At 37.4% G+C, this 26,806-nt stretch overlaps 1 protein-coding gene across 1 annotated transcript in view; it reads left to right on the top strand.

Annotated features, from left to right (window-relative positions):
• The window catches only part of SBF2 (SET binding factor 2), a gene marked incomplete at its 5' end in the record, with an annotated part of 451,091 nt that overhangs the window by 394,201 nt on the left and 30,084 nt on the right, over positions 1–26,806 (top strand). The window contains 7 exons of the mRNA XM_023736921.1: positions 3,293–3,489; positions 5,542–5,682; positions 12,013–12,087; positions 13,422–13,606; positions 17,716–17,892; positions 21,061–21,162; positions 21,869–22,054. Of these exons, the coding sequence (XP_023592689.1) occupies positions 3,293–3,489; positions 5,542–5,682; positions 12,013–12,087; positions 13,422–13,606; positions 17,716–17,892; positions 21,061–21,162; positions 21,869–22,054 (1,063 nt within the window). The remainder of the gene's footprint in view (positions 1–3,292; positions 3,490–5,541; positions 5,683–12,012; positions 12,088–13,421; positions 13,607–17,715; positions 17,893–21,060; positions 21,163–21,868; positions 22,055–26,806) is intronic.

Below are 26,806 nucleotides of genomic sequence, written 5' to 3'. Positions count from 1 at the left end.
GAGAACAAGATACAAGGGGAATATTAGTCCAAAGGACTAATGGACCACAGCTACCACGGCCTCCACCAGACTGAGTCCAGTACAGCTCGATGGTGCCCGGGTACCACCACTGACTGCTCTGACTGGGATCGCAATAGAGGGTCCTACCTGGACAGAGCTGGAAAAGGATATAGAACAAAATTTTAACTCACCAAAAAAAAAGACCAGATTTACTGGCCTGACAGACTGGAGAAATCCTGAGAGTATGGCCCCCGGACACCCTTTTAGCTCAGTGGTGAAGTCACTCCCAAAGTTCACTGTTCATCTGGGGATTGGACAGCCTCAAAGAACAAAACGGGCCTAGTGAGGCACAGCAGTCCAGGGACAAGGACTAGAAGGCGGGAGGGGACAGGAAAGCTGGTGATAGAAAACCCAAGGTTGAGAAGGGACAGTGTTGACATGTAGTGGGGTTGTTAACCATTGTCATAAAACAATATGTGTAGTAACTGTATAATGAGAAACTATTTGTTCTGTAAACCATCTAAGGTACAAAAAAAAAAAAAAAGAATTATCTATGTAAGATCAAATTGACAACAGCAACTCAAAAGGTTTGATGGGGAGCCTAGGGGGTAGTGAGTTGAAGGTAATGGTGATGGAATAATTTGGAAAAGGATAGTGAGAATAGCAGCACAACTGGAAGAATGTAATCGATGTCACTGAACTGTACATGTAGAAACTTTTGAAATGGTGTAACTTTGGCTATGTATATTTTCACCAAAAAAAAGGTCCTCTGAGGTCAAGAAGGGAGAGTGTTGACATGTTGTGGGGTTGTTAACCAATGTCATGAAACAATATGTGTACTGACTGTTTAATGAGAAACTATTTATTCTGTAAACCTTCATCTAAAGTACAATAAAAAAATTTAAAAAAAGAAATTCACAAGGTCTGTATAGGGAAAACTTTAATACTTTAAGTAAAAGAAGAACTGAATAAATTGTTTAAAAAAAAAAAAAGTCAGGAGTAGTCAAGACAGTCTTGTAGAATAATATTACCAGATATCAAGACTTTTTATAAAGCTACAGTAATTAAGGCAATATGGATTGGCACAGGGATGGCAAACAGACCAATGGAACAAAATTATTCTTAATAATCAAAAAACTAAAACTACTCAAAGTCCATCAACAGAAGATTAGATAAACTGTAATATAATTACATGGTGGAATACTATACAGAAATGAAAATTAACAAATTACAGCTATATGCAATAGCATGGATGGATCTGACAAATATAATGTTGAGCAAAAGAAGCCAGACACAAAAGAATACATTCTGTTGATTCCTTTTATCTACAATTCAAAAGCAAGCAAAACTGAATCATATTGTTAGTGGTCAGGACAGTGGTAACCTTTAAGGAGGAGGGAGGAATCGTGATTGGAGGAGACACAAGGGATCCTCTCCGGTGCTGGTAATGATCCATTTTTTGGCCTAGGTGGTAGTGACAATTTCTTTTTGTAATAATTCATTTGTTTTGAGCATTTGTTTGTATTTGTGTTATTCTTTGATTAAAAAGTTCCACAGCAGCTCCTGAAGCCCATTCTATTTATCTACCTCTTGAGGCTTACTCTGGAGCCCAGGGCTGAAGGCTCTAGGTGGTGGGATAGGATGGGTAGCAGAGTGAATGAATGTATCTTTCATTGCTAGATGAGACTGGTGCTGAACGTAGCCTGTGCTGATCTTCAAGTTCAACACTATGTGCCCCAGCACCAGGGGCTATCCAGCTCTCATTCAAGCCAGTGTCTGGGAGCAGGAGAGCCCCAGAGCCTATGTACAGGAGAGCATGGTGTATAGTGCTCATATTCAGTGGAAGGAAGGAGCAACCCACTGGAGGAGCGATAAAGGGCAACTGCTGGTTCCATCCGAGTTTTTGAAGCAACTCCTAAAGCCATTAAGCATTACTCCCTTATCTAATACACATAATCATTGCACCTAGAAGCAAATGGGGGAAAAAAAACAAGATGCTATGTTAAAGTGGTATTAGCTGTCAACTCAACCAACTCAACCCACTGCCTTCAAGTCAATTCCGACTCATAGCGACCCTATAGCACAGAGTAGAACTGCCCCACCCATGGAGTTTCCTAGGCTGTAATGTTTATGGAAGCAGACTGCCACGTCTTTGTCCCATGGAGCGGCCGGTGATAGCAATAGAGGGCCCTAATAATGGAGCCACTTTCCCATTCTTCATGAATGATTATGTCTACAGCTTGGTCTTTTCATCAGTTTGTTGTATTAGAGTTTGTGTTACTAGAAAAATATAGCCTAGACTTCCTAGAGCACCAAACTACTAGGCTTTCAGAACATTTACAAGGTATCATTGGTTAAGTATGGAAAGTTAATTTGGCATTCACTAAAGTAGTTGAAGGTTATACGATTTCCTCTCCCTCCTGTCAGCACTGGATTATATCAAGATAAGGGATTCAAGATTGGGACATTATAAGTATAAAATTTGTTTAGTATAATATTTCAGAACGAACTAAAGGACTGACTCTGAAACCTGCCTATCTTCTTGCATTTACTAATCTATGAAACAAGGTTTTCTAGTCTATTTTTAATTTTCCCAGCATCATAGCCTGTAACTTTATGGCTAATCTGTTTTTTAAGTAAATATCAACATGTAGTGTTAATAAAATATTTAAACTCATTTTGAAACTTGAACATACTGTTCTCATACCAAAAATCATTTGGTTTTGACTTTTGATCCTTTCACCATCTCAGGCAGTCTAATGTTAGCATCCTCTATTCTCTGTTGGCATTTCAGTGATCTAACATGTTGTTGACGGCTTGTCAGTCTCATAAAGTTGATGTTAATCCATTAATCTTACAATCTTTATTTCAAGTCAAGGAAAAGTATAAGGCAAGGGAAATTATTCAGTTCAACAGAGATCTTTTTAATAATTTTACATAACATTTTTCTTTTCTAAGCTTAGGTTATTCAGCGAAAGTCTTTAGTATTACTGAAAGGGGCTCATTTCAAGAAAGGACTATAGATGAGTGGATGAGTTAGTTATTTTCACCATCTAGTCCTTTTCTTCTCAACCCCTGAAGAATTCAAAAGGACTTGAAACTAAGTTCTATGTTTGACATACGTGTCTTACCCCTCAACCAAAATGTTTCTGAGTCTTAGAAAATTACTATAATATTATGATATTCATATTCTTATATTTTCTCTCTCCTATCCCTTTTCTCCCCTTCTTCCTCCCAACCACCAACCCCATTCCTAAATCCTTCCCTTTCTCTTTTTATCATGTCACTGAAGCTATCCTGGCCTTCTAGTCGTACCTCAAGCCGTACAGGACAGTAGTTTACCAAGAGTAGCCCGCTGCTATCGACACAATCGCCTGCCTGTTGTATGCTGGAAGAACTCAAGAAGCAGCACCCTGCTCCTCCGATCTGGAGGATTCCATGGGAAGGGAGTAGTTGGTCTTTTCAAATCTCAGAACTCCCCTCAGGCAGGTAAGCATCTCTCTACAGCACAATTAAAATCCTTGCAGTTCAGAGTATTCCTAAGAATAAAGGAAATAAAATCTGGGAATACCAGTTATGCCCTTTCATTAGGCCTTCTCTCACATGTAGACTTTTCCCCTGTGCTGTATAGAACATGTACAGCTTAAACAAGAACCATACTTGACAATGTAGAGCTCCATCTTGAATTTCACATCTTATTTAATATATTGGATCTATGTTTGGATTTTAATCAAAATTAGCATAATAAAGTCTTTGGTTTTAGACTGTCTTCATAGATGGAAACTAGATTATATACCAGTCTTCTTGCCTTTCTTCTGGGAAGCATCCAAATATTTTTAACAGCTTAGAGGCAAATAGGGATTCTGCTCACATGTGATATGAGATACCCTGTCTCATTTCTACAAGTCACAAAAAAACAAACAAAACAAGGCAGCAAACTGGTAGCCAAAGTGCTGTTTTAGGAGCTCTCAAGCAAAGAAGTTTTTAGGGAGTTAAGGTGTGTCTGATTTAAAAAAGGAGAGAGAAATGCTGCTATCCTTTTTTCTGAAGATATTTTTAGTAGTGCCATATTCTGAGGTCTTGAAGTAAGGAGCTATGTTTTGCTGATCTTTCCCATAACTACTAGCTCATAATAGAAGCTCAATAAAATTAAACAATTGACCACTAAGATATCAGATCCAATTTAGGGATGTCTGCATTCTTTCCCTTTTGGAAATGAGATACATCAGCTTCTATGGTTTCAGCAGGTAGAACCATGTGCTCTTTGATATCTCTTTATGCTCATCCATTTCCCTCCATGTGTCTTTGATCAGTCAGCTAATTGAGGGCAGCACCCAGGAAACTGTTATCCCCCTGGGCTTGGAGTCTCAACCCAGATGTAATTAAAGGCAATTGGCTTTTAACTGTTTGCTCCTGAGAGGAATCCTCCCAAGCCACATGGTGGGAATAATAGAGTGCAAGTATATGTAAGTTACATAATGGAACAAATTATTTCAGGAGCATTGATGAGCATATCACTGAGCTTTTGGTTAGAAAAGTTTCAAACTTTTATTTCACTGGTTTCTGATTTCTTTCATATAAATTTACCATATTTTATATATTTCAGCTCACACATTTGTTCACATTTTACTATCTTTGAAACTAAGATGCATCTTACAATTGATGTGATAAGAAAGAAGTGTGTTTTATTGGCAGAGTGTTTCTCTTAGTACATAAAATAACCATGATCTTATCACTGATGGCATCTTAGAATTGATAAAATATAATAATGTTAATTATTTATTTCTTGTTCAGGTTACAAGAAAATTTGTTATTATCTATTGTCTTAGTAAGTCTATCCCCGATTGCATGGGCCAATTTCAGTGATTTCCTTTTGCTCTGTACAAACCAGACTCATATGCCCTCCAAGCCTAAAATTGCTCCACAGTTGTTTCCGTCTGTGTATATTTATTGTCCCTTTTTTAGAAGCACCGGAGAATCTAGCAGTAGTTGCTTCTATCTTCTCTCCATTATCCTCCACCCTCCCCTTAACAAGGTCCTCCAAGTGTATGTCCCCTGTTAGGCCTGTGCAGCAGAATTGGAATAAAGCTACTAATATTGGAAAATCTCACCTCTGCCCGTTCTGAGATGCCAAGGGAACCCCTTCCATTCTCTGCTCTCAAACAGTAGCATGCGCAGGATGGTTGAGGAAGAAGATAAAGGGTCATTTTCTTTCATGAGTCTTCATTTTTAGTTGCTTGGATAATGAGAAACTATACACCTGTGCCTGGAAGGACGGCCCTGTGCTGGTTTTCCAGACCCTGGGCTCTTTCTGGGAAGAGGTTGAGACAGTCAAGAAGTAGGTGTGGTGAAACTAGCATCATAGGAGGATTAACCACTTAATAGATTGGAGCTTTAAGCAGAACTGGTTTCTACATTTAGGTGTGGTAACCTAAAGAATGTATAGACAAAGAATAAAGAAAAAAAAACTATATATATGTATATATGCATGTTTTGTTGACATAGACAGTTTGTTTTATTCAATATCTTTTCCTTTTATAGCTCCTACCTCCTCTTTAGAATCTTTCAGTAGCATAGAACAAGAAAAGTACTTGCAAGCCTTACTGAGTGCAGTTTCTGTCCATCAGAAACTCAGTGGCAACAACACCCTTACTGTCAGGCCAGCACTTGCTATGTCTCCAGGTAAGATTTGATAATACTTTTCTTCCTGACAACTGTGAAAGGGTCGGATCTGTTCCTAAAGTTAGTCTCTTTAATTATTTGCTCTGTTACTTCATGACCCCTTAAAGTTTTACCTACAGGGTTGTATAACTTTAACTCCTTTTACTGAGAAATCAGGGTGCCGCTATTAATATCCAGTGAATAGTAACCAAATTTAAAGACTCAATTATTTCCTTTTTAGAATAGTAATAGAAGAAGAAGAGGTGGGGAACATAAATAAAATCACCAGGGTTTTTCTCCCTAGATCTGTTTTACATAAATTTTAATATATTATTAAGAAGTTGGATGTGTAAGTTAAACATGTTTATTAAATGTATATCCACTAAAATCATCAAGTTTAAGTTTGAAATTTCCCAAATTTCTGCAGCCTTTTATGATTCACAGCACAGTTTGTTTTCACTAGACTTGGATGAAGTCATTAAGACTTGTACTAATATTCTGTTTCAGTTATCATGTGATGGAACCCCAAAGGGTTCATGTAGAGGTAACCCTAATGTGTTAGACGCAGGAGCATGTGACTTGAAAAGTTAGTCTCCTTGGCTTAATCAGCTATTTGAATTAGTTCAACATAAGCAGAAAGTGGCTTTTCTTGTAAAGTAACACCATGCATGCCTTGCTTCATTTATCATTAAATTCTCTGATTGCTTTTGCCAAACCTAACTCTCTATAATCTTGCAAATGTGTGTTATCTCAGATGAAGTAATAACATTGCCTTGTTATCTCTAATAAAGCTTTGGGTACTTAAAAAATACAGTGTTTGGCAGCAATTAGACATGCTACACATGAAGATAACTTTTTGTCATTTGAGTAATGTTAACCCGAACGACATGGTTTTTGTTCTTCTTTTTGGCTGACTTTAGGGACTGAAAGGAGGACTTCAAGAATGTCCACTGTGCTTAAGCAGGTAGTGCCAGGACATTTGGATGTAAACCCATCCAATAGCTTTGCTCGAGGAGGTTAGTAAGATTGATTTTATGACTGAGCGCTGATAATAAGCTTAAAAACAGAAAACATTAATTGCTCCAGATAGTGGATACTTTAAATCAGCTAATTATGTTTCCAATTGTTCTTAATTACCCTTTTCGAAATGAATGATCAAATTTGTTACTAGCATAGTGACAGATGAGTTTAACTTCATAGGGCAAGAGACGTAATAATTGCTAATATCTTACCTATTAATGAGTTTGTAAAGTTTCAGGAGGTGAAGGGAGCACATCTGAATGACGAGTCCACCCTGGGAGGATGCCATTTGCAGAGTAGAAAGACTGATCACAGAAGTATAGACAGCTCAGGAGAAGTGATAGCAGACCTGAGGGCTGTGCCTCCTATGCCTGTTATTTCACTCCTGACTTCTGAAATGCTAGTTTAGAGGATAAGATGGAATGATATCCAGGTTTCTCTTTTTTCATTTCTACAAGTCACAAAAAAACGAAGAAATAAAACAAGCAGCAAACTGGTAACCAAAATGCTGGTAACCAGTAGCTGTGGCTACTGGCATGAGGAAAAAAAGAGAAAGGCTGAGTATTAGCTCTTTTAATCTCCGAAGGCTGGTCCACTTTGGTCTCTGGAAGTTTATGTGAGATTCTTTTACTTCTCAGAGGAAATTCCAGATTAGGTATCTTGATTGTAACATCCTCCTGCTTCACAATGAAGTCATAGAATCCTAGACTCTTCCTCTTACTCCCATACAATGCCAAATCCCCTTGAAAACATACCAAATGAATGTTCTTGGTTCTGCTTGAACATCATTAGTAATGGGAAACTCGTTCCTTCTCACAAGTAGCCCCTTGCATTTTTAAGTAGCTCTATTTGTTAGAAGGAGTCCCTGGGTGGTACAGCTGGTTAAGTGCTCAACTACTAACTGAAAGGTTAGTAGTTTGAACCCACCCAGAGGCAACTCAGAAGACAGGCCTGGCATTCTGTTTCCGAAAGATCACATCCTTGAAAACCCTATGGAGCAGTTCTATTCTGACACACAAGGAGTCACCATAAGTTGGAATCAACTAGTCAGCAACCAGTTTTGTTTTTCTGTTTGTTAGAAAATTCCTTCTCATATTGATCTTAAAATCTACCGCCACGTAACTTTTACACATTGGCTCTAGCTCTGCCTTCTTAAGTTACAAAATAAGTCTGATCTCCCACACTATAGCTTTTCTTATTTGAAAATTGTTCCTGTGTTTTCTCTCTTCTGTAGTTAACTCTAAACATCCCTGATTCAAATGATTGTAGTTCACTCACTGTCCTTGTCATTCTGTGGACTCTTCACAGAATTAAGCCCAGCACTCTAGGTATTCATGCAGCCTAAGATCACATTAGTTATGGGGACAGCCCCAACGCTAGGTTGACCCGTATGGAGATTAATATCATTTGAAATCCCTATGTTTGTTTTACTGTTATTCTTAACAATATCCTGGCTTTGAAAGGTGGCTTTTGGACCTAAGTGTACTATACCTATAAAATTTCATATTCTTGGACATCCACTATTATTTTAGACCTTTGGATTTTTTAGCAGTGTATTAGCTGTTTTCCGAAGCCTCTTGTTATTGTGGATTTGATCACGGTCTCCTGTGATTTGTTGTTTAAGAAAATGTTGAACAAACCAGAGCTAAGGACAAAGGCCTACGGCATACATAACGTAGAAGCCTCCCTGAAGAAAGCAATCCATCTGTTAATCTATACTGGCTATGAGCCCTTCTCTAAAAACTCTCACCTGGCTTGCATTTTTAAATCTCTGCCAATCTTTTTAATTCAATATTTGCCAATTTTTCAGCCTATTAACTGTATCACAAAAGATTATATGGTTAGTTTGGCATGATTTATTACAGGAACTAGTGTTTTTTTTCTGAGTACTAATAAATAGGCCATTAGTAATCCGGTCTAGAATTTGGTTTAGAATTAACATAAAATGCTCTATTTTATAAAATTCACTTAAAAGCCAGGACTACCTGACATCTCCTGGCAGTTACATTGGTTCTTTGGATACTTGTTTATTTTCTTCCTCATCAGAACATTCTGCCATTGCAAGATTTCTTAAGAGCTTTCTTGATCTTCTTGAGTCATCCTCCTAATAATGTGTCAAGCCATAGGGTCATATATAACTTTTTGTGAATTTTTAAAATACCATTGTTTTAAAATTTAAGATACAAATTTCTTTCTTCTCGTTTCTTTCTTAGTGATTTTGAACTAAAAGTTGGAGCAGTGACTTTCTCCTAAGGTTCCTGGTATTTCTAGTGCCAAGAATTCTTTTCTCTTGTGAGAATTTGGTTCAAGGTTGCAGTTCCCCTTATTGCTTTATTTACCATCCGAAAGTTTATGTTGTCAGCAAGTTAAGTCAGTAATTTTCCATTCTACTTTTAGGAGAATGCAACTTCCAGCAGATGTCTGGACTCTACGCTTTGCTGTTGTGTTTTGCCTTTGTAAACCTCACTGGGAACGTTATTCATTCCTCCATTTGGCCAGATGACCTGTTACATAAATTTTAGCTACAGAAGTGTTTGTCCTTTTATGTTGATACCTAAGGCTCATGGATTTTTTACCCAGTTTCAACAACAGTATTGTCTCTTTTTTTATTGGCCTCCCACAGGCTTATAGCTAATGGTTATATTCTAATCATGAGTCCATTCTTTGCTAGTCTCAAAGATACCCGGAAGGCTATATTTACCTCTTTGGGTTAAGATCTCCTATTTAATTTGTTTATAATCCATTCTATGTATATCTTTGACTATAATTTTTGTTTCTGACACTCTCCCAAACATTTTCTGCTGAAAAGTACTGTTGACTTAGTGTGTTTCCTTGTGACAGGTGTTTTCTCCTAACCTGGCGCCCATTATTCTGGTATCTCAAGCTCTAGGATCCAGAAACACAAATCCCATTCTTCTACCGCACTTCTTAACTCTTTACTCCCAAACATTTAACTTATTAGTAACTGGTTAATAGTAGGAGCTCACATTAACACTACTTGTCATTATTATTGTGGTGGTGGTGTTCATCTTTACTGTTGACTAATACTCTGCTGAAATAGGAGCAAAATTTATGTTTGTATTTAGGTTGCCTTGAGCTGGGTTGCTCCTCACTGGCCTAAGAGGCAGGAAGATAAATTGTATATGCTCTAGGTCTCTTGATCATGACTCACAGTAAGAAATACATTTTACATCCTAAACATATACACACATACTCATATCACAGTTCAGGTAGTACTAAGTCACAATGCAAAATGTGTATATGCTAAAATAAAAGTTTTATGAGACAGTATTCATCTACACCACATGCAGTGCACATAATATTTTTAATTCTGTTTCAGTTTTTTAAAAATATTGGTTTGACCCACTAAAATGATTTAACAATCCATTAAGGGAGATCCTGCAGTTTGAAAAACACTACTCTAGACCCTTAGCAGGTATACTATCCTCAGGACAAATACTTATACCTAGTCACTCAGAAAATCTATGTATACCTCACCACTACCAGTGCAGGAGTGTAATTCCTTTTGTTAACATACCTTCCAGATAGATTGTAATTATCAAAGCCCTCTGCTGGTCCCATATCAGTACTGGCATTTCCTCATTGCTAACTTTCTGCTAAGCAGTAAATACTTGGCAGATTTTTCGTTAATGAGCTTCCTTTGAGGGAAATACTTAATGTTTTGTATTCAGTACCTCTTTTTTCACCCTTCCAATGCAAATAATTGAGCTGAAGCTAAAGTAGAGGGCCACCATAGCTCACAGTATATTGATTTGCAAAAAGAAAATAATCAACGAATTTTCTGAGCCATATATCCGGCTCTTAACTATGTAGCAGGATGGATATAAGAATAAACATGATTAGGTCTCTGCCCATGAGAGCACAATCTGATTGAGTAAAAGAATGTGCAAATAATCACAATGCAGTGTGGTAAGAGTTCAAATAGAACTCCCTACAACACCGTTGGGGGACATTTGGGGTTAACATTATACCTAGGCAAGGAGACTAGCATGAGAAAGTGTCACCTGTTCAGGGAATAGTATCTTAGAATCAGGAACTGCTAAAGATTTACTGTACTCATCTTGGTGTCCCATATTTCAATAAGAAAACAGAACTTAGTCAGAAAGAAGAACAGTCGGCTAGCACACAGAGGCTTTGTGCCTTTGCCATGTTGTCTAGGTCTTTGTCCTGTCTTGTGGTAGCATTACCTGTGTGCCATCAGTCAATGCCCCTACAGTCTGTAGCTTTCTGACTTCCTTTGGCCACTGATGGCCTAAAGCCTTAAAGGCCCCTTATTTTCTGCCTCCACAAGAGTGAAGCAGGAGTGAAAAACCACTTTTAATGATTTTTCTTTTATCAAATTAATATGTCGAATGCAATTTTGCAGTCCACAATTTAATAATACTGCTGTTAAAGTCTGACATCCTGAATAAATAAAGAATCATTTTCCTTAATTGACTTGAGTAATTCCTTTGCCCAGGAAATGATGTGACTGTAACTTACTGCTAACCGTTTTTGTTATTGCCAGGTAAATTTTGCCATAGTCAAGAAGCACTTTCTGTATGTTGAGAAAAAGAAAATATATATATATATTACTCAAATTACAAAAGTATTATCTCTAATACTGTCTATCATTTTGGTGCAAGTAGGAATTTTAGGAGAAGTCATGAGTTCAATCATAATAAGCTGTAGTACTAGTGGTATTGGGTATTGTCACAAGATCATGACTTTTTGCTGCTCATAACTACCTACTAGTTTTCATAACTAACTGTCAAATTGAAAAGAGAAGGAAGATTATGTGGCAATACTTAATGCTGTATTGCAAAAACATGCCCTTAGTTATTCCAAATGGTTGCCAGAGCTTTCATTGTTTCCTGGTATGATAACCTTGCTAAAAGAACAAATGTGTTGTACAACACGTAGTATTTGCCAATCAATCAGCCTCCTTAAACACTAGGGCCAGTGTATTCCTAACATTTACACTCCCTAAATTCCTTAGTTTTATTGTAAAAATTTGATTCTGACTCAGTTAAAATTTCCCAAAACCTTATTCCATTTGGTATAATTTTTTAATGGCACCTTCTGCTGTGCTGTCCATTTCACTGTGCTTTTAGTGTTTATAAACAGGTGCTGAAATTTCATTTAACAGGCACTCAGTTTGTCTTTTTTTTTGTATGACTGCAGCTTTTTATTTAATTGAATATTTACATTTTTCCTTATGTTCATTTAATTTAAAAATTAAGTAACCTATTTCTTCTCTTACTCAATCTGCTCTGATGTTTGCTGCTGTATACATTTCATTCCTTCTCTGTCTTTAATCCTACCTGCCAGTGCTTGGGTACAGAGATAAATGTTTTACTCAGTCAAATCCCAAACCTTCAGCTAAGGGAAGAGTCCATAATCAAGGTACTGTATTATCTGTCCTGACGTATGACTTTTTTTAACGATCTTCATATGAAAGTGTACATGTTACAAGTGATTCTTTCCACATTTGTTTGTCAAATTATATCCTTTATTCTCATCCAGATTCTGAATTTCATCTGTGATTCCATTTATAAAAGCTTTAAAAAATCAACACTTAACATAATACCTAAGCAAATCTTATGGGTTATGTAAAAAGATCCATCCATGTTAAGCAGAAATCACCTAGAAAACTTTTTCTTGAAACTACTCTTCTGACGCCATAAATGTTTATAAGGAGAGAAGCAAATGTGACATTATCATGGGGGCTTATAGTCATCTAGAAACATGGCTTGATTTAACATTTGGCAAAGATTAAAGAGCATTTCCAAATCTAGAGAAGAAAACCCATTTTAGGGAAGCAGTGATAGTGTTATACCCCTGTCACCCCATCGCTGGGATGAACACCACAGTCAATAGATACAAGGAACTCTTGCTTTGAAGGTGCTACAGTGTTACGCAAATTTGCAATTTAGTATTTACCATTGTATTTGGCAATTTAATACTTAATAGTCTCACTTTCATATAGAAATTCTTGATTTTTCTAATTAATGCAACAGATTCTTCTAACAAATTAGCTTGACCTTTCTTCTCTTAGAAGACATCTGCTTCTGACTGTACTTTTTAAACCTCCTAAGATTCCGTGCACATTACTAAATTTATAACTTCTCACTATTTTTCATGGAGATGGGGGGAGAAAAGACTATAATATAATCTTTACTTAGAATTACATCATTTTGGTATGATATACAAATACTAATTCCAAAACCAGCCTCAGATTTAAGCAGGTTTAGTAAATTTTTAGTTTATTTCTTAGTCTAGATTTCTTGTTGAATTGACTGTATAAAGTAGACAAATTGTTCCTTGCTTCTTTCATGAAGCTCTAAGAAATTGATTTCCTCAGCTTTCTCCTTCCTAGACTTCATTATAGCCTCCTGCTTACATTTTTTGTTGTTGTTTTTAGTCAGTGGGCTCTTTCTATTTATGATTCCAGTACATGCTTAAAATGCTGAATGTATATTAAAATATAAAAATAGGATTGACTTGGTGACTTCTTAGGTTCTGCAAGCCTAAGATTGTGTGATTTTAAAATGTTACTTAAATAACACTTAGATGTTGTAAAAATAAATGACAAATGATTGCTGTGGTCCATCATTACTGGATTAATTAACGTAGGCTATTACCTCTAAAACTGTACCTTCTGAGCATGCATCTGTCTCTGTATTCAGTGGCATTCCCACATCAGATCATCTCACCCAACTCTTTTGGCTTTTGTGAAGGTGTATGGGCAAGTCTTCGCTCTAGCACTCGCTTGATCAGCTCTCCAACATCCTTCATTGATGTTGGCGCCCGGCTGGCAGGCAAGGATCACCCGACCTCCTTTAGTAACAGCACCTACCTACAAAAGCAGCTCTTGAAACGCCAAGCAGCCCTTTACATATTTGGTGAAAAGTCACAACTAAGGGTAAGATTTCTTTTTCTCACTTAGAAATTTTATAAATGCACTAAGGCAGCTTATAAAACTTATCTCACAAACCATCTTCCCTAGACATTTTTTTGTAGCAAGGATTCTTAATCTGGAGTTAAGATCAATCTCAAAAATTTTAAGCTATCCTTTTGTATGTTGTATACTTGTATATAGATACGTATGTATATACATACATGGATGTCTGTTACCCATGAAAATAAGGACTTATTCATGGTGTTTTGGAAGAAAGCCCTGGCAGTCTACTTCCGAATAATCAGCCATTGAAAACCGTATGGAGTACAGTTCTCTGACACACACGAGGTCACTGTGAGTCAGAATTGACTCGACAGCAACTGGTTGGTTTTACTCTTAATGTTAAAAATCAGCGTAACCTTTGGAATATTAGGAAGTGAGCATACAAAAAAAAAAAGGCTTAGTTAGGCTGTTTTCCACTGTCTTGATCCAGCTTCCACACGAATCTATGCCCACAGCAAAATAATGGTTTTGTTCTTGTAACTGTATTGATAAAGAAAGACATAGAAAGGAAGACTATGACATTGCATATAGAGACAAGAGAAAGCCAACAGTATGTATTCTAAACAACATTCTTTAAAACTTAGTAAGACCATTTATACAAAGACACATGTCCTAATTCCTGAGAGTCATAAAATTCATACTGTTAGATTATAATCAACTTTATTCTCATTATTAAATTATTGTGCTAAAGAGCTTCACTATGCTGAGGACCCATAAATTGCAAAGATAGACTCTACCTCCAAAAGCAGTGATAATTGCTGGGGTTTAATATTTTTGCAGTTCACAGATTACAAAATAAATTGCATTACTACTGACAGGTTTTATCTAGGAAATGAAAATGTTTGTAATTCAGACATCTCCACAAGGTTTTTTCTAGTACTCCAGTCTGCACTGGACAATCCAGACAGACCTTTGACTGAATCAAGGAGCAAGAACTGTGAGCAAGGTGCTCTGGTTCCTCTGCCTCCTCAGCAGGATCATGCCTGGCCCATAAGATGCCAGTGACTGAGTCATCTCTTCTGTAGCTGACTGGCTTTGCCAGATCTTCTCCCTCTGCCTGGACTGCTGTGATTACTTAGTCACCAACCTTTAGGCTAAAGGGCATGAAACCACTGGGCAATGTGCGGTTTTTAAATCTACACAAATGTTTTCTGATACAGCAGATAATTTTATGTCCAGAAAATAGTTGTGACATTTTCAACAGCAATCCAGGGTTCCCTGCACAGCCTCTTTGGCACCAGCATCTTTTGTAAAGCACAGATTTTCTACACTTGAGCACATCACTTTCTCACAATTTGTGTCACTCCTCAAGGTTTGTCTCCTGAATGCCACCCTCTGCACTTCAGTCCTCAGAGTAGCTGTGTGATCATGCCTGTATGACTTAGCAAGACTAACCGCTTGGAACTTTCCTTTTCTTCCTTCCTTCCTTTCTTTCTTCCCTTATTTTTTTCTTTTTCCTTTTTTTTTTTTTTCGGTTCCTTCTTTTCTTTCGTCCTCTAGTTAATAAATTATTATATTTAGAAAATATAATTCTACCATCCTGGCACAATAATTGTTTACGTTTTTGTATATTCCATTCAAAGTTTTGTTTTTTATTAACTCAATTGTGTCTCTAGAGTATGGGTATCTATCTGTCTGATGTGCACCATACTGTTGCTAGCACAGTGCTATCTAGTTGCAAGTCCACTTTTTCTCCCAACAAAGGAAACATATAAAAATGCAAGTAAGTGACAGTGACTTATTCTAAAAATAATCTTGAATTTGGCCTTATTTGCCTTTTTAAGGAGGCCTGGTGGTACAGAGGTTAAGTGCTTGGCTGCTAACCGAAAGGTTGGTGATTCGAACCCACCAGCTGCTCCAGGGTAGAAAAATATATCAGTCTGCTTCCGTAAAGATACACCCTGGAAATCTATGGGACAGTTCTGTTCTGTCCTGTAGGGTCGCTATGAATTGAAATTCACTCGCCGGCAATGGTTTTTTTGGTTTGGTACCTTGTTAAATTTGCATACTTTAGTGCTTTTATTAGTAGTAGCAAATTTCTTATGACCTACAGTGTGTTTCAGCACTATGGTTGATAACTCTTGGTTTATAAGATAGGTATCCTTAGCTCATGTATACTTGGAAAATGGAAGGCAATCCAGTTTTCCTGAAAACTACCTTTTGTTTATTTATTTATTGTAAACCAACCAACCAAACTCGTTGCCATCGAGTCAATTCCGACTCACGGTGACCCTACAGGACAGAGTAGAACTGCCCTATAGGGTTTCCAAGGAGCAGCTGGTAGATTGGAATTGCCGACCTTTTGGTTAACAGCTTAGCTCTTATTTTGAAAACAACAACAACAACAAAAAAACCTAATAAACAAGGAATTCATCTGTGCTGCTAGGTTCTTTTTTTAAGCAATAACATCATGTTTCCGTGTTGTATAACAGTCTTCATAATCATTTTAATCACTGTATAATATCCCATATTGTTGCATGTTAGGGTTTATTTTTGACATTCTGTATGTAAAATTGCAGTCACTTTATTAAGCATATAGCATCTTTTTTTTTCAGTTATAATTCACTAAATTTTTTTCTATATTTTGGATTATTAGCGGAATTGCTAAGACAAAGAATATAAACATTTTTGTTTCTTGATACATATTGGAAATACTATTAAAAACAGAAACTTGGAAAATTTTGCTTTTTCTTTTAAAACTTTAATAGACCTTTTAATAAACTCTAAAATAACCAACATAAAATCTTAAACAGACCCTATATATAAGTCCTTGCCAAAATTTTTACTCTTATGATCCAATAGAGTGATTTGGGCAGAATGTGAAAAAAAGTGGAAAGAATCTGAAAAAATTAATTCATTCCTTGGCATAAGAAGTTAGAGGACTTTTAAGCAACCAGATTATAAAAATAATATAAAATATACCAATGGGCCTTCAGTATCGCATTCTTTAATTGTGAATATGACAGCCAGTGTCTCATACAGAATGAATTCTGTATGGATTAAAGATGTAAATGATAAAAGTACTCAAGGAAAATACAGGTTGGTACGTGTGTCACCTTGTGTTAAAAAATACTGTCCCATGAGAAGACAGGAGGGGACAGGAAGGCTGGTAATGGGGAACCCAAGGTCAAAAAGGGAAGAGTATTGATACGTCATGGGGTTGGCAACAATATGTGTATTAATTGTTTAATGAGAAACTAATTTGCTCTGTAAACTTTCATCTAAAGCATAATTTTTAAAAAATGCCAGAAGGTATTAAAGTTATTAAAGACCAAAAAAAAAAAAAAACTAGTTGCTACCTATAGAACATATACTGTGTGCCAGGTATTATTTAAAAAAAAAAAATTGTCCCATTGCTAAGAATCAATAAAATCTTTTACTTTTTACTGTTTATTACTGACTTTGTAAGAGTAATCACAATGTTATTAGCTTTGGGGCAGTGAGATAGTGATTTTTATTTCCTTTTTAATGTTTATCTCTACCTTTTTTATTTTTAGACCACTGTGCCACCAGGGCTCCTTTTTCATTTTAACAATGAATATGTTTTATTTTCATAGTAAGAAACAAATATTTATATGTCTGCCAACTTTTAATTTGTAGAATCCTGGAACCCCAAGAGTATATTACATTTCATTTACAGTGTGCATCCTGGGGAGACTTAATTTACACTGTTGGGTTAACCATGCTGTCCATGTGTCACTGATTCCTCTTTAAACTTCCAGGTTCACAGCTTTATAATTGGCTTACATTTGGTGTTATAAACTCCATCAAGTTGCAGTCTATCAGTAGTCTATTCAAGTTCCCAGAATGATAGCATGTTTAAGCTAAATAGTCTACCTCTAGAAAGGAGTAGACCTGTCATTCCAGGCAAACCTCAAAACTTACTGAATGGCTCTTTCTAGCAGTACTGTGTGTTAGCCACACAATATTGACTTACTTTATCCATTGTAGCCTCTGCAGCTATTTGGCCTCAACCACCTATATGGTCTTTAAGCATTGACCTGTTAGGGACATTTGCTCTTTTATTCATATCACTTCATCTGCCTAACTGCCTGCATCTTCATCCACAGAGCTTCAAGTTAGAATTTGCTTTAAACTGTGAGTTTGTTCCTGTTGAATTTCATGACATCCGACAAGTGAAAGCCAGCTTTAAAAAACTAATGAGGGCTTGTATCCCAAGCACCATCCCTACTGACTCAGAAGTGACCTTCCTGAAAGCCCTGGGAGACTCTGAGTGGTTCCCACAGGTAATGTTTGGAGCAGCTTATCTTATAAATCAAGGAAAGAGGCTCAGATAGATAGGCAGAACCGATACGTGAGAAAAATATTTGATTCCTCCGCTACCCCACATAGTCCCCTTTATCATGTGCCCTCTGTAAATGCCTTTCATTTCTAGGAAACCATATGATATAGGAGATGAGAAGGTAAAATTCTTGATCCCTGGGTTCTTATCTGCATGTAATTGATGGCTTGGTCTCAGTAGGATGCTAAAGAAGAGATCATTGCTTTTAGATGGAAACTTTTTGATGTACAACAGATTTAATCAGCAAATATTTATTGTCAACATAGTGAGAATCCAGGACAGAATGTGATTTCTGCATAACTCCAAGACCTTTCCTTTCTACTTTCTCATTTTCCATTTGACCCTGCTTGTTCCATGTCTCCAGATTTTAGATTCACACCCAAACCAGCCACCAAAGGCACATTATATGCCCTGGAGACTGCCTAAGGTTTGGAGAAAATCACATATCCTTCCTTCAGCTAAGTAAAGTTTGGGATGTTTCTTATTGAACTTTTATTGAGAATTTAAGGAGAAATATGTGTGCCAGCACATACACACCCGCATTTCTTCCAATGCACAGAAGCCCTGTGTCTTAGGCAGGGTTCCCTAGGGAAGCGAAACCAGTGAAGCGTGTATGTATGTATATGTATGTATATATATATAGAGAGAGAGTGACGGATTTATGTCAGGGAAGTGACTCATGTGGTTGTAGAGGCTGGAAAGTCGCAAGTCCGTGTTTCAGGCGTCAGGCTGTAGACGTCTCCTGACTCATGTAGCTGCAGGGCCTGATGAACCCAAGATCAGCAGGTAAGACAGTAGGCTGCTGGCTCAAGTCCCAGGAGCCAGAGGCCAGATGATGATGAGCCAAATGCAGGATCCAGAGCAGAGTGAAAGCCAGCAAGCTTTGCCAGAAAGTCCGTGTAGATTGAATGCAGCCACACCCCCAAGGAAACTCCCTTTTCAACTGATTGGCGGCTCATAGCAGATCTCGTCACAGAGATGATTACATCAGATCTCATCATTATATAACTGCCAAACTACATCATAACTGCCAGTCCACTGAGAATCATGGCCCAGCCAAGTTGACACACAACCTTAACCATTACACCCTGTCTTTAGGAGCCTGATAGTATGTCCATTGTTCCTTCTCCCCCTGCAGGCGTTCCCAGCTTCTCTGTTCCTTGCCCCAAGCTGACTTGCTCTTCAGCCTTTAGGAGGAAAAAAGGTTGTTTCTCACAGTACATTGGACTAACAGTCAGGAAAACCAGGAAATTATATAACAACCCAGGGCAATGATTATTATCAAGGAACTTAAACTATAAAGAAACTTAGCCACATGTACAATTAGCTATAGATATACATCAGGGTATGTTAAATTTCTATTAAAGCAATTCAGGGTATTGGCACCCATGGAAGAAGTTGATAAGTACCCCCTGCCATCCTCAAGCTATGAGCCCCTCTACCCAACCTGTCTGCGTTTCTGCCACATGCTATGCCCTGCTCCCTGCGCAAAAGTGGATCCTCACCAGGATTTAGTTAGTGACTAAAGACAGCTTAAAATACTGCCGCACAAATGTGGTATATACACACAATGAAATATACTCAGCCATGAAGAGAAGGAAGTCCTGATGCATGCCACTACATAGATGACCCTTGAAAACTTCATGCTGAGCAAAATAACTCAGTAGCTAAAGGACAAATATTGTGTGATCTCACGTATATGAAATAAACAAATATATAGAAACCAAAGATTATTAGTGATTACCAGGAGTGGGAGGGAAGGGAAAAGGAGGAGATTTTGGTTAGGGGCTATCAAGTTTATGTTAACGGTGGTGAATGATATGGAAACAGATACCTAGGGTGGTTGCTCAACTTGAAGAATGTAATCAATGTCACTGAATTATACATGTAGAAATTGTTGAGATGATGTATGTTTTGTTATGTATCTCTCACTACAATAAAATTAAACATATATATATATATATATATGTATATAGCCCCACTTGAGATATTGGCATTTTAAAAGTTAGCTCTTAGAGTAAATGCTGAGCACAAGAGATTTCTGGCCTGGTGATAGCTGTGATATAGGCACAGCGGGTAAGGAGCTTCCCATTGCTACATAAAACACGTGCCTTGATCCTGTGTTTAAAATATGTTTAAGTTCAGAATTGGACTCATACTATAAATTATGTCATGTGATGTTTAAAATATTTTTAAAAACTAGAATGTTATTCATTTGCTTTTGAAATCTATCTACTGTGCTCAACATCCTAATTGTTCATTAGGGACTTTGAGTCAATTAGCTTGGCTTAAAAAGCAGAACAGAAATATAAGTTTTCTTCCCATTTATTACACAGTACAGACAAATTAGGAATATCTTTTTCCTTTGAGATATAATTCACTTACCAGAAAATCTTTTTAAGTGTACAATTCAGTGATTTATAGTATTTTCACAAAGTTGTACAACCATTGCCACTATTAAATTCCAGAAAACTTAGAAGCATCTGAAATAGAACTTACTACATCAAAGAACAGTAAGCATAACAAAGATTGTGAGGATGGCGCAGGACCAGGCAGCGTTCGTTCTGTTGTACATAGGGTCACTATGAGTCGGAACCAATTCGATGGCACCTAACAACAACAACAACAACCATCAGAGAAAGAACAATTTTTAAGTCCAGTAACTATGTTGGGAGGGTCACATATAATCTCTGCCTATTCTATGGAATTACAGCTCTTATTCTGTATTTGGGAATTCATGTAAGGTCAGTTGATTTCATTGTGTATCATTGAACACGTTTTAAAATGGGTCTGCTTTTTCAATGTGTCATTGTTTAATCTTAATTTTGTTTTTTTTTTTTTAATTCTTCTTTAGCATTTACTTGTGGGAGACAGTGATTTCATTTCCTTTCTTCTACATTCTTGGAGTTCAAATTTTATCTTCCTCTCTCTTTTTGAATTAGTCAGCTATTTTAATGTATCTATCCTAACTCAAAACATTATGTGCTTCTTTTGTCCAAATGCATTAGCCCTTACTCCGACTTGTTTGATTCGTAAAGTTGATAGAAAGTCTGTCTGTCCTTTGTGCTAGAAAGCGCTTGAGCTAATTGTGTCCTCCTTTTCTATCTCTCAGCTTCACAAGATAATGCAGCTGGCTGTGGTTATATCAGAAGTACTTGAGAATGGTTCCTCAGTTTTGGTCTGTTTGGAAGAAGGCTGGGATATCACTGCACAAGTAAATATGAAAACATATTTTCAGATGTTTCATTTATATTTGTGTTTCAATTTAGTTGCTTTTAAATTGAGCAGATGATTCTTTTGTATAATGACTGATAACGCTGCATGGTATTCATCAGGAAGCTCTGTGGCCAAGGCCTTCAGCCCCTACATAGCCTGGAGCTCTGGCTCAGGGCATCAGGTTCCCACATCCACAGATGCTCTTTGTGAGCATGCAGATGGAGCACTTGACCCAGTAGTGTGGGATGTGGACCGTCCTTTCTGGGTTTTGCAGTCATTTTTCCGCCTTTCTATAAGTTCCTCCTTTACAGCTTCCAGAGTGAAGGAAAATTATGAGTACAAAGTACATTAAGGTACTAATCTACAGCTGCAAAAAAAAAAAAATAGATACAGGTTTGAACTGAAGGTCTGGACTCATTGATTAACGTACGAGAAGGCCACAGTCAGCAAACTTGCCAGTTAAGTACTCAGATCTTGAGTCCCTGAAATAAAACTGCTGCCAAAATGAAATTTGAGTTTCAGTTTTTACTGGAAAGTTTGCAGAATTAATTTGATTGGCTGTCCTGGAAAAATCAGTCAACAAATTTGCTATCCAGGTAATTTTACTTATGAATTAGCCACCATCAAAAAGAAGAGCTTGTATTTTAGCAACAAACTTTTTCAGGATTGAAAGTAATGAAATATCCATCCTGCTTGTACCCTAGGTGACATCCCTGGTTCAGTTACTCAGTGACCCCTTTTATAGGACACTTGAAGGCTTCCGGATGTTGGTCGAAAAAGAGTGGCTGTCTTTTGGTCATAAATTCAGTCAGCGGAGCAGCTTGACCCTCAGCTGTCAGGGTAGTGGTTTTGCTCCAGTCTTCTTACAGTTCTTAGACTGTGTACACCAGGTAAGTAGAGCAAGCCTCAATTGACTTTGATCTGGAAGAAAGAAAAGAACTAGCATTTATTGGGCATTGCAGTGCCATGCTGGGTACTTTCATGCCGTAACTGATGGACTCAGCCATAGACGTGCTCCTGAAGATGAGGAAGAAAATAACTAGTTAGTTTCTCAAACTAGAAGAGCTGAGCTGGCTATTGGACTTAACCCCAAGTGAGGTGGCCAGCATTCTAAGTTATCTCTCCAGAGAAGAGGAGCAAACTTGGACTTGTTCACCAAGAAGATTTGACCTAGGGTAGAACAGCAAAAATCTCTAGGTAATGCCGGCATCTGAAATCCAGTACATGGTCTGTCCGGTGTAAGAGGACCCTAGCTTGTGCCTGGGCACATAGGAGATAGAGCTGAACCCCCAGAGAAAGAATCAGCGTCCAGTCAGGCAGCCTACAGGGTTCAGAGCATCAGCTCAGTTCTACTGGGTGACCCAATCAGGGCTAATCAAGAGGCCAGGCAGAAACCCAGGTATATGATCCAGGCAAACCTAGCGGCTGGTAAGGGGGAGATGTGAGTGCTGTAGGCTCCCTCCTATCCAGGCAAATCAGATACAGACCTCTCGATGGGGTCTTGGTCATGCTTGGCTTGTGATTTGTATGGTACTGGGCTTGCAAATTGAAGGCATTGGCACCAGTGGCCAAATTGGCCTAGGAAGAGCAGGGTTGGCAATTTCAGCCTTGTTTCATCTGCACCACAACCCCGAGGTAAATGAATGGATTCTGGCACGTCAGAAGTATTTGTAAGAAAAGTGAACTTCTTTGAAATACATTGGCCTTGAGTATTTGTTGAAAGAACAGGTGGAAATATTTTTAAGAACCAGAATTGGAACTAGGTCTTCTGAAGAGGCCAGATTAGTATGTGCGTTATGTTTTGTTTTGTTTTGTTTTGTTTTATTCTATTAATCAGTTGATCAGCTTTATCAATTCACTATATATATTTGTTTTAAATAACAGCTTTATTGCGATATAACACACACTGTACAATTCACTCATTTAAACTGTGCAATTCAATGGCTTTTAGCATATTCACGAAGTTGTACGATCATCACTATAATCAATTTTAGAACATTTTCAGCACCCGAAAAAAGAAACTCCAGCCCCATTAGCAGTCAGTTCCCATTTCCCCACCCACCATTGATGTTTTTGAGTGCTCCAATCAGCTTCTTAAAAGAAAGACCTATTGAGTAATTCCAGATGATTCTGTCCAAAAAGCATGTGGAGGAGCTGATGACAAAGTTAAGCTTTGCTTTTAAAATCTTTGCAGCAAATGGTGTACTTGTTTTCTGTTTGAATATTAACCTTTTTATTCACACTCCTTTTAGGCAAATAGATTAGAGAGAAGTTTAGAGACCATTGTTTCTGAAACAAAAGGCTTATCTGAGGCCAAAGGAGAGGAGTAAGCATCTTTTCTCACTTCTAGATAGTGAGTTCTTCATGCAGACACACTTATTGTCTGGCTTATTGTCATATTCTGCTTGCCAAATGCATATTTCCTGCCTCAATACCTATATACCACTATTAATAATTACTAATATGTATTGACTGCTTATATGAGAGATACCATTCTAAGCACTACATATATTATTTCACAATTCTTTCCTAGTAAGCTTCTTTGAGCCTTTTTCCTGATCCCTCATTTGTATTCCCAATGAGCCATGTATAGACTTCTTTGGTAATATCCATAACACTAGAGTGTATGTATTTATGTATGTCTATTGCCCTCCAGAGCCCTGGTGGCAAGTGGTTAAGCGCTACCTGAAAGATCGGCAGTTTGAACCCACCAGCCGCTCCAGGGGAGAAAGATCTGGCAGTCTGCTTCCGTAAAGATTTACAGCCTTGGAAACCACACAGGGCAGTTCTACTCTGCCCTATAGGGTCGCTATGAGTCGGAATCAACTCCATAGCGATGGTTTGGTTTTTTGTTTTGTATGTTTGTTTTGGTTTATTGCGCTCCAAGGGGCAGTGGTGGTTCAGTGGTAGAATTTTCGCCTTCTGTATGGAAGACCTGGTTTGATTCCTGACCAGTGCACTTCATGCACAGCCACCACCTGTCTCCACCACCAGTGGACGCTTGCATGTTGCTATAATGCTGAACAGTTTTCAGTGGAGCTTCCAGACTAAGATGGACTAGGAAAAAAAGGCCTGGCAGTCTACTTCCAGAAGTCAGCCAGTGAAAACCTATGGATCACAATGGTCCAGTCCACAACCAATCCTGGGAATGACGCAAGTCCAGGCAACATTTTGTTCCTTTGTACATGGGGGTGCCATGAGTCGGGGGCCAGCTCAACAGCAGCTAACAACAACAACGGCAACATTCCCCTCTATTTAGACTGGAAATTCTTGGGAATAGAGACTGTCATATAGTCTTCATATCCCTAGTATAAACACAATTATAATTTCAGTCTCTGGAATTAGAAGACATTCAGTAAATATTTATTCTGAATGAATAAATAAAAATTTGAATGACTACAAGCCTCCTTCAGGCCCTCACTACCCTTCCTTGAGACCAACTAAAATATCTTAAGTACAATTGCTAACAAACGCAATCTTCTGAAATATCAGATACAATACTGTCATTCCCTTTCACAGAAACCTTCATGGCAAACAAGCAAACAAAAAGCCTATACTCTATCTCTCAATAACTACACACAATCAGTGTTACCCCTGCTTTGAGATCGTATCACTGCTTGTTCATTTGAACTCTAGATAAAGCAGTTGATTTTCTTTTAGGATTTATGATATACAAAAAAATATGTATCTTTAAATATTAGGATCACAATCCCATAATGAGGTGATCACACTTAACATGTAGGAACAGAGACCAAATGAGGGAATATCAGAGTCACATCTCTCATCTAAACCTGACTCTGAGGCATGGATTCATATAGAAGAATGGCAGATGGAATCACCCTCACTGACTTTTTTAAAAATAAGAATTAAATTGAAAATACGCTGTTTGTATAACAGACTTCCTTACGAAGCCTTTTACGATAGCATCCATAAGTATATAGAAAATGTCCATATTTTCAGTCTCATATTTTTATCCTAAAATTAACAAATTAACAATTTAAGAATTTGTTTTATTTCTACTGAAATATATATATGTAATCTTGAGTTTTAACATCCTCTGATTTTACAAGGTAAAATAGAGTTTAAAAATGAGTAAATTAGACTTCTGCTTTCAGAACTGAGGGGCTAAGACCCTATTGGACAACTCCTCCAATAAAACACAACTATAAAACCTGGACATGGGGAAAGGATACTTTTCAACAAATGCTATTGAAACCATTGGATATCTGTGTGGAAAAGTATGAACCCTGGCTTCTACCTTACGTCATTCACAAAATTTTATTCAAAATGGATCATAGACCTAATTATAAGAGCTAAAACTATTAAACGTCTAGGACAAAACTAGAAGAAATCTTCTTAACATTAGATTAGGCAGAGATTTCTTAAATAGGTCACAAAAAACACAAAATATGAAAGAAAAAAAATTATAAAATGGACTTCCATTAAAATTTAAAACTCCTGCTCTTAAAAAGACGCAGTTAATCGCTGTTTGAGGAAAGTATCTGAGGGGCATGTTTGAAATATCTGAAATGTTTTTAGACAAATTAACTTTTATATCAACTCACTAAAGGAATTTCCATTTTCTCCTCCCCTCCCTTCCCCACTTCCCTGACAACCACTAATCTTGTCTCTATTAGCCTGTTCTGATTATTATGTATAAATAGGTGTCCCTTTGTGTCTTGCTTCTTAAACCTGGCATGTTTCTGAGGTTTATCCATGTTTTAGCATCTATCAGTAACCTCATTCCTTATGATTACTACTAATCCTGTTTTACGGATATACCACATATTTGTGGTATTTGTTGCTATGTACATTTGTACAAGTTACTGTTTTCAATTCTCTGCCCAAAATAATTTTGAATTCCAATTAAAAAAAAAATGCACACATACAGTTAAGAAAAGGAAAAAGCAGGCCACAGACTGGGAGAAAATGTTTGCAAATCATACGTCTGATAAAGGACTTGTATCTACAACCAATAAAAAAACTTGTACAATTCAGTAATATAAAGACAAATAACCCAGTTGAAAAATGGACCTTAACATTGTTAGCCATCAGGGAAATGAAATAAAAACTACAGTGGAATACCACTACACACCCACTAGAATGACTAAGTTAAAAAGGCTGACAATACCAAGTGTTAGTAAGGATGTGGCACAACAGGAATCTTAATACATTGCTGGTGGGAATGCAAAATGATACAGCCTCTATAAAAAGGCAAGAATAGGTTTACACATAGAAAGCAACATTCTTAACATTCTTTGATGGTTACCAGGGATAGAAGGGGTAGGGAGGGAGAATCACTTACTAGATAGCAGACACATCTTAATTCTGGTGAAGGGAAAGGCAATACACATTATGGAAGAAGTCAGCACAACGTGACCAAGGTAAATGAAGACACTGAGAGGTACACTGAAATAAAGGACAACTATGGTTTTAGTTTTGGTTTTTTTATAGGTTTTTTTTGGTATGGTCAATGTTGTAACATATATAGTTCTGCAACAGCAGTAATATCAACCAAAAATTTGTGAGTGGTTGCACAGGTAGATATGTATGTTATATAGGTGTGGGAGTACATGCGTGTGCATATATAGGTATAGTTGTGGGCATTTATATATACATATTTGTATATACTGCTTGTATAT

This window comes from Trichechus manatus, unplaced genomic scaffold, assembly GCF_000243295.1.
Source record: "Trichechus manatus latirostris isolate Lorelei unplaced genomic scaffold, TriManLat1.0 scaffold00006, whole genome shotgun sequence".
Taxonomy (NCBI): Eukaryota; Metazoa; Chordata; class Mammalia; order Sirenia; family Trichechidae; genus Trichechus; species Trichechus manatus.
Note: the sequence above shows the minus strand (reverse complement) of the source record. Positions and strands in the feature narration are given on the sequence as shown.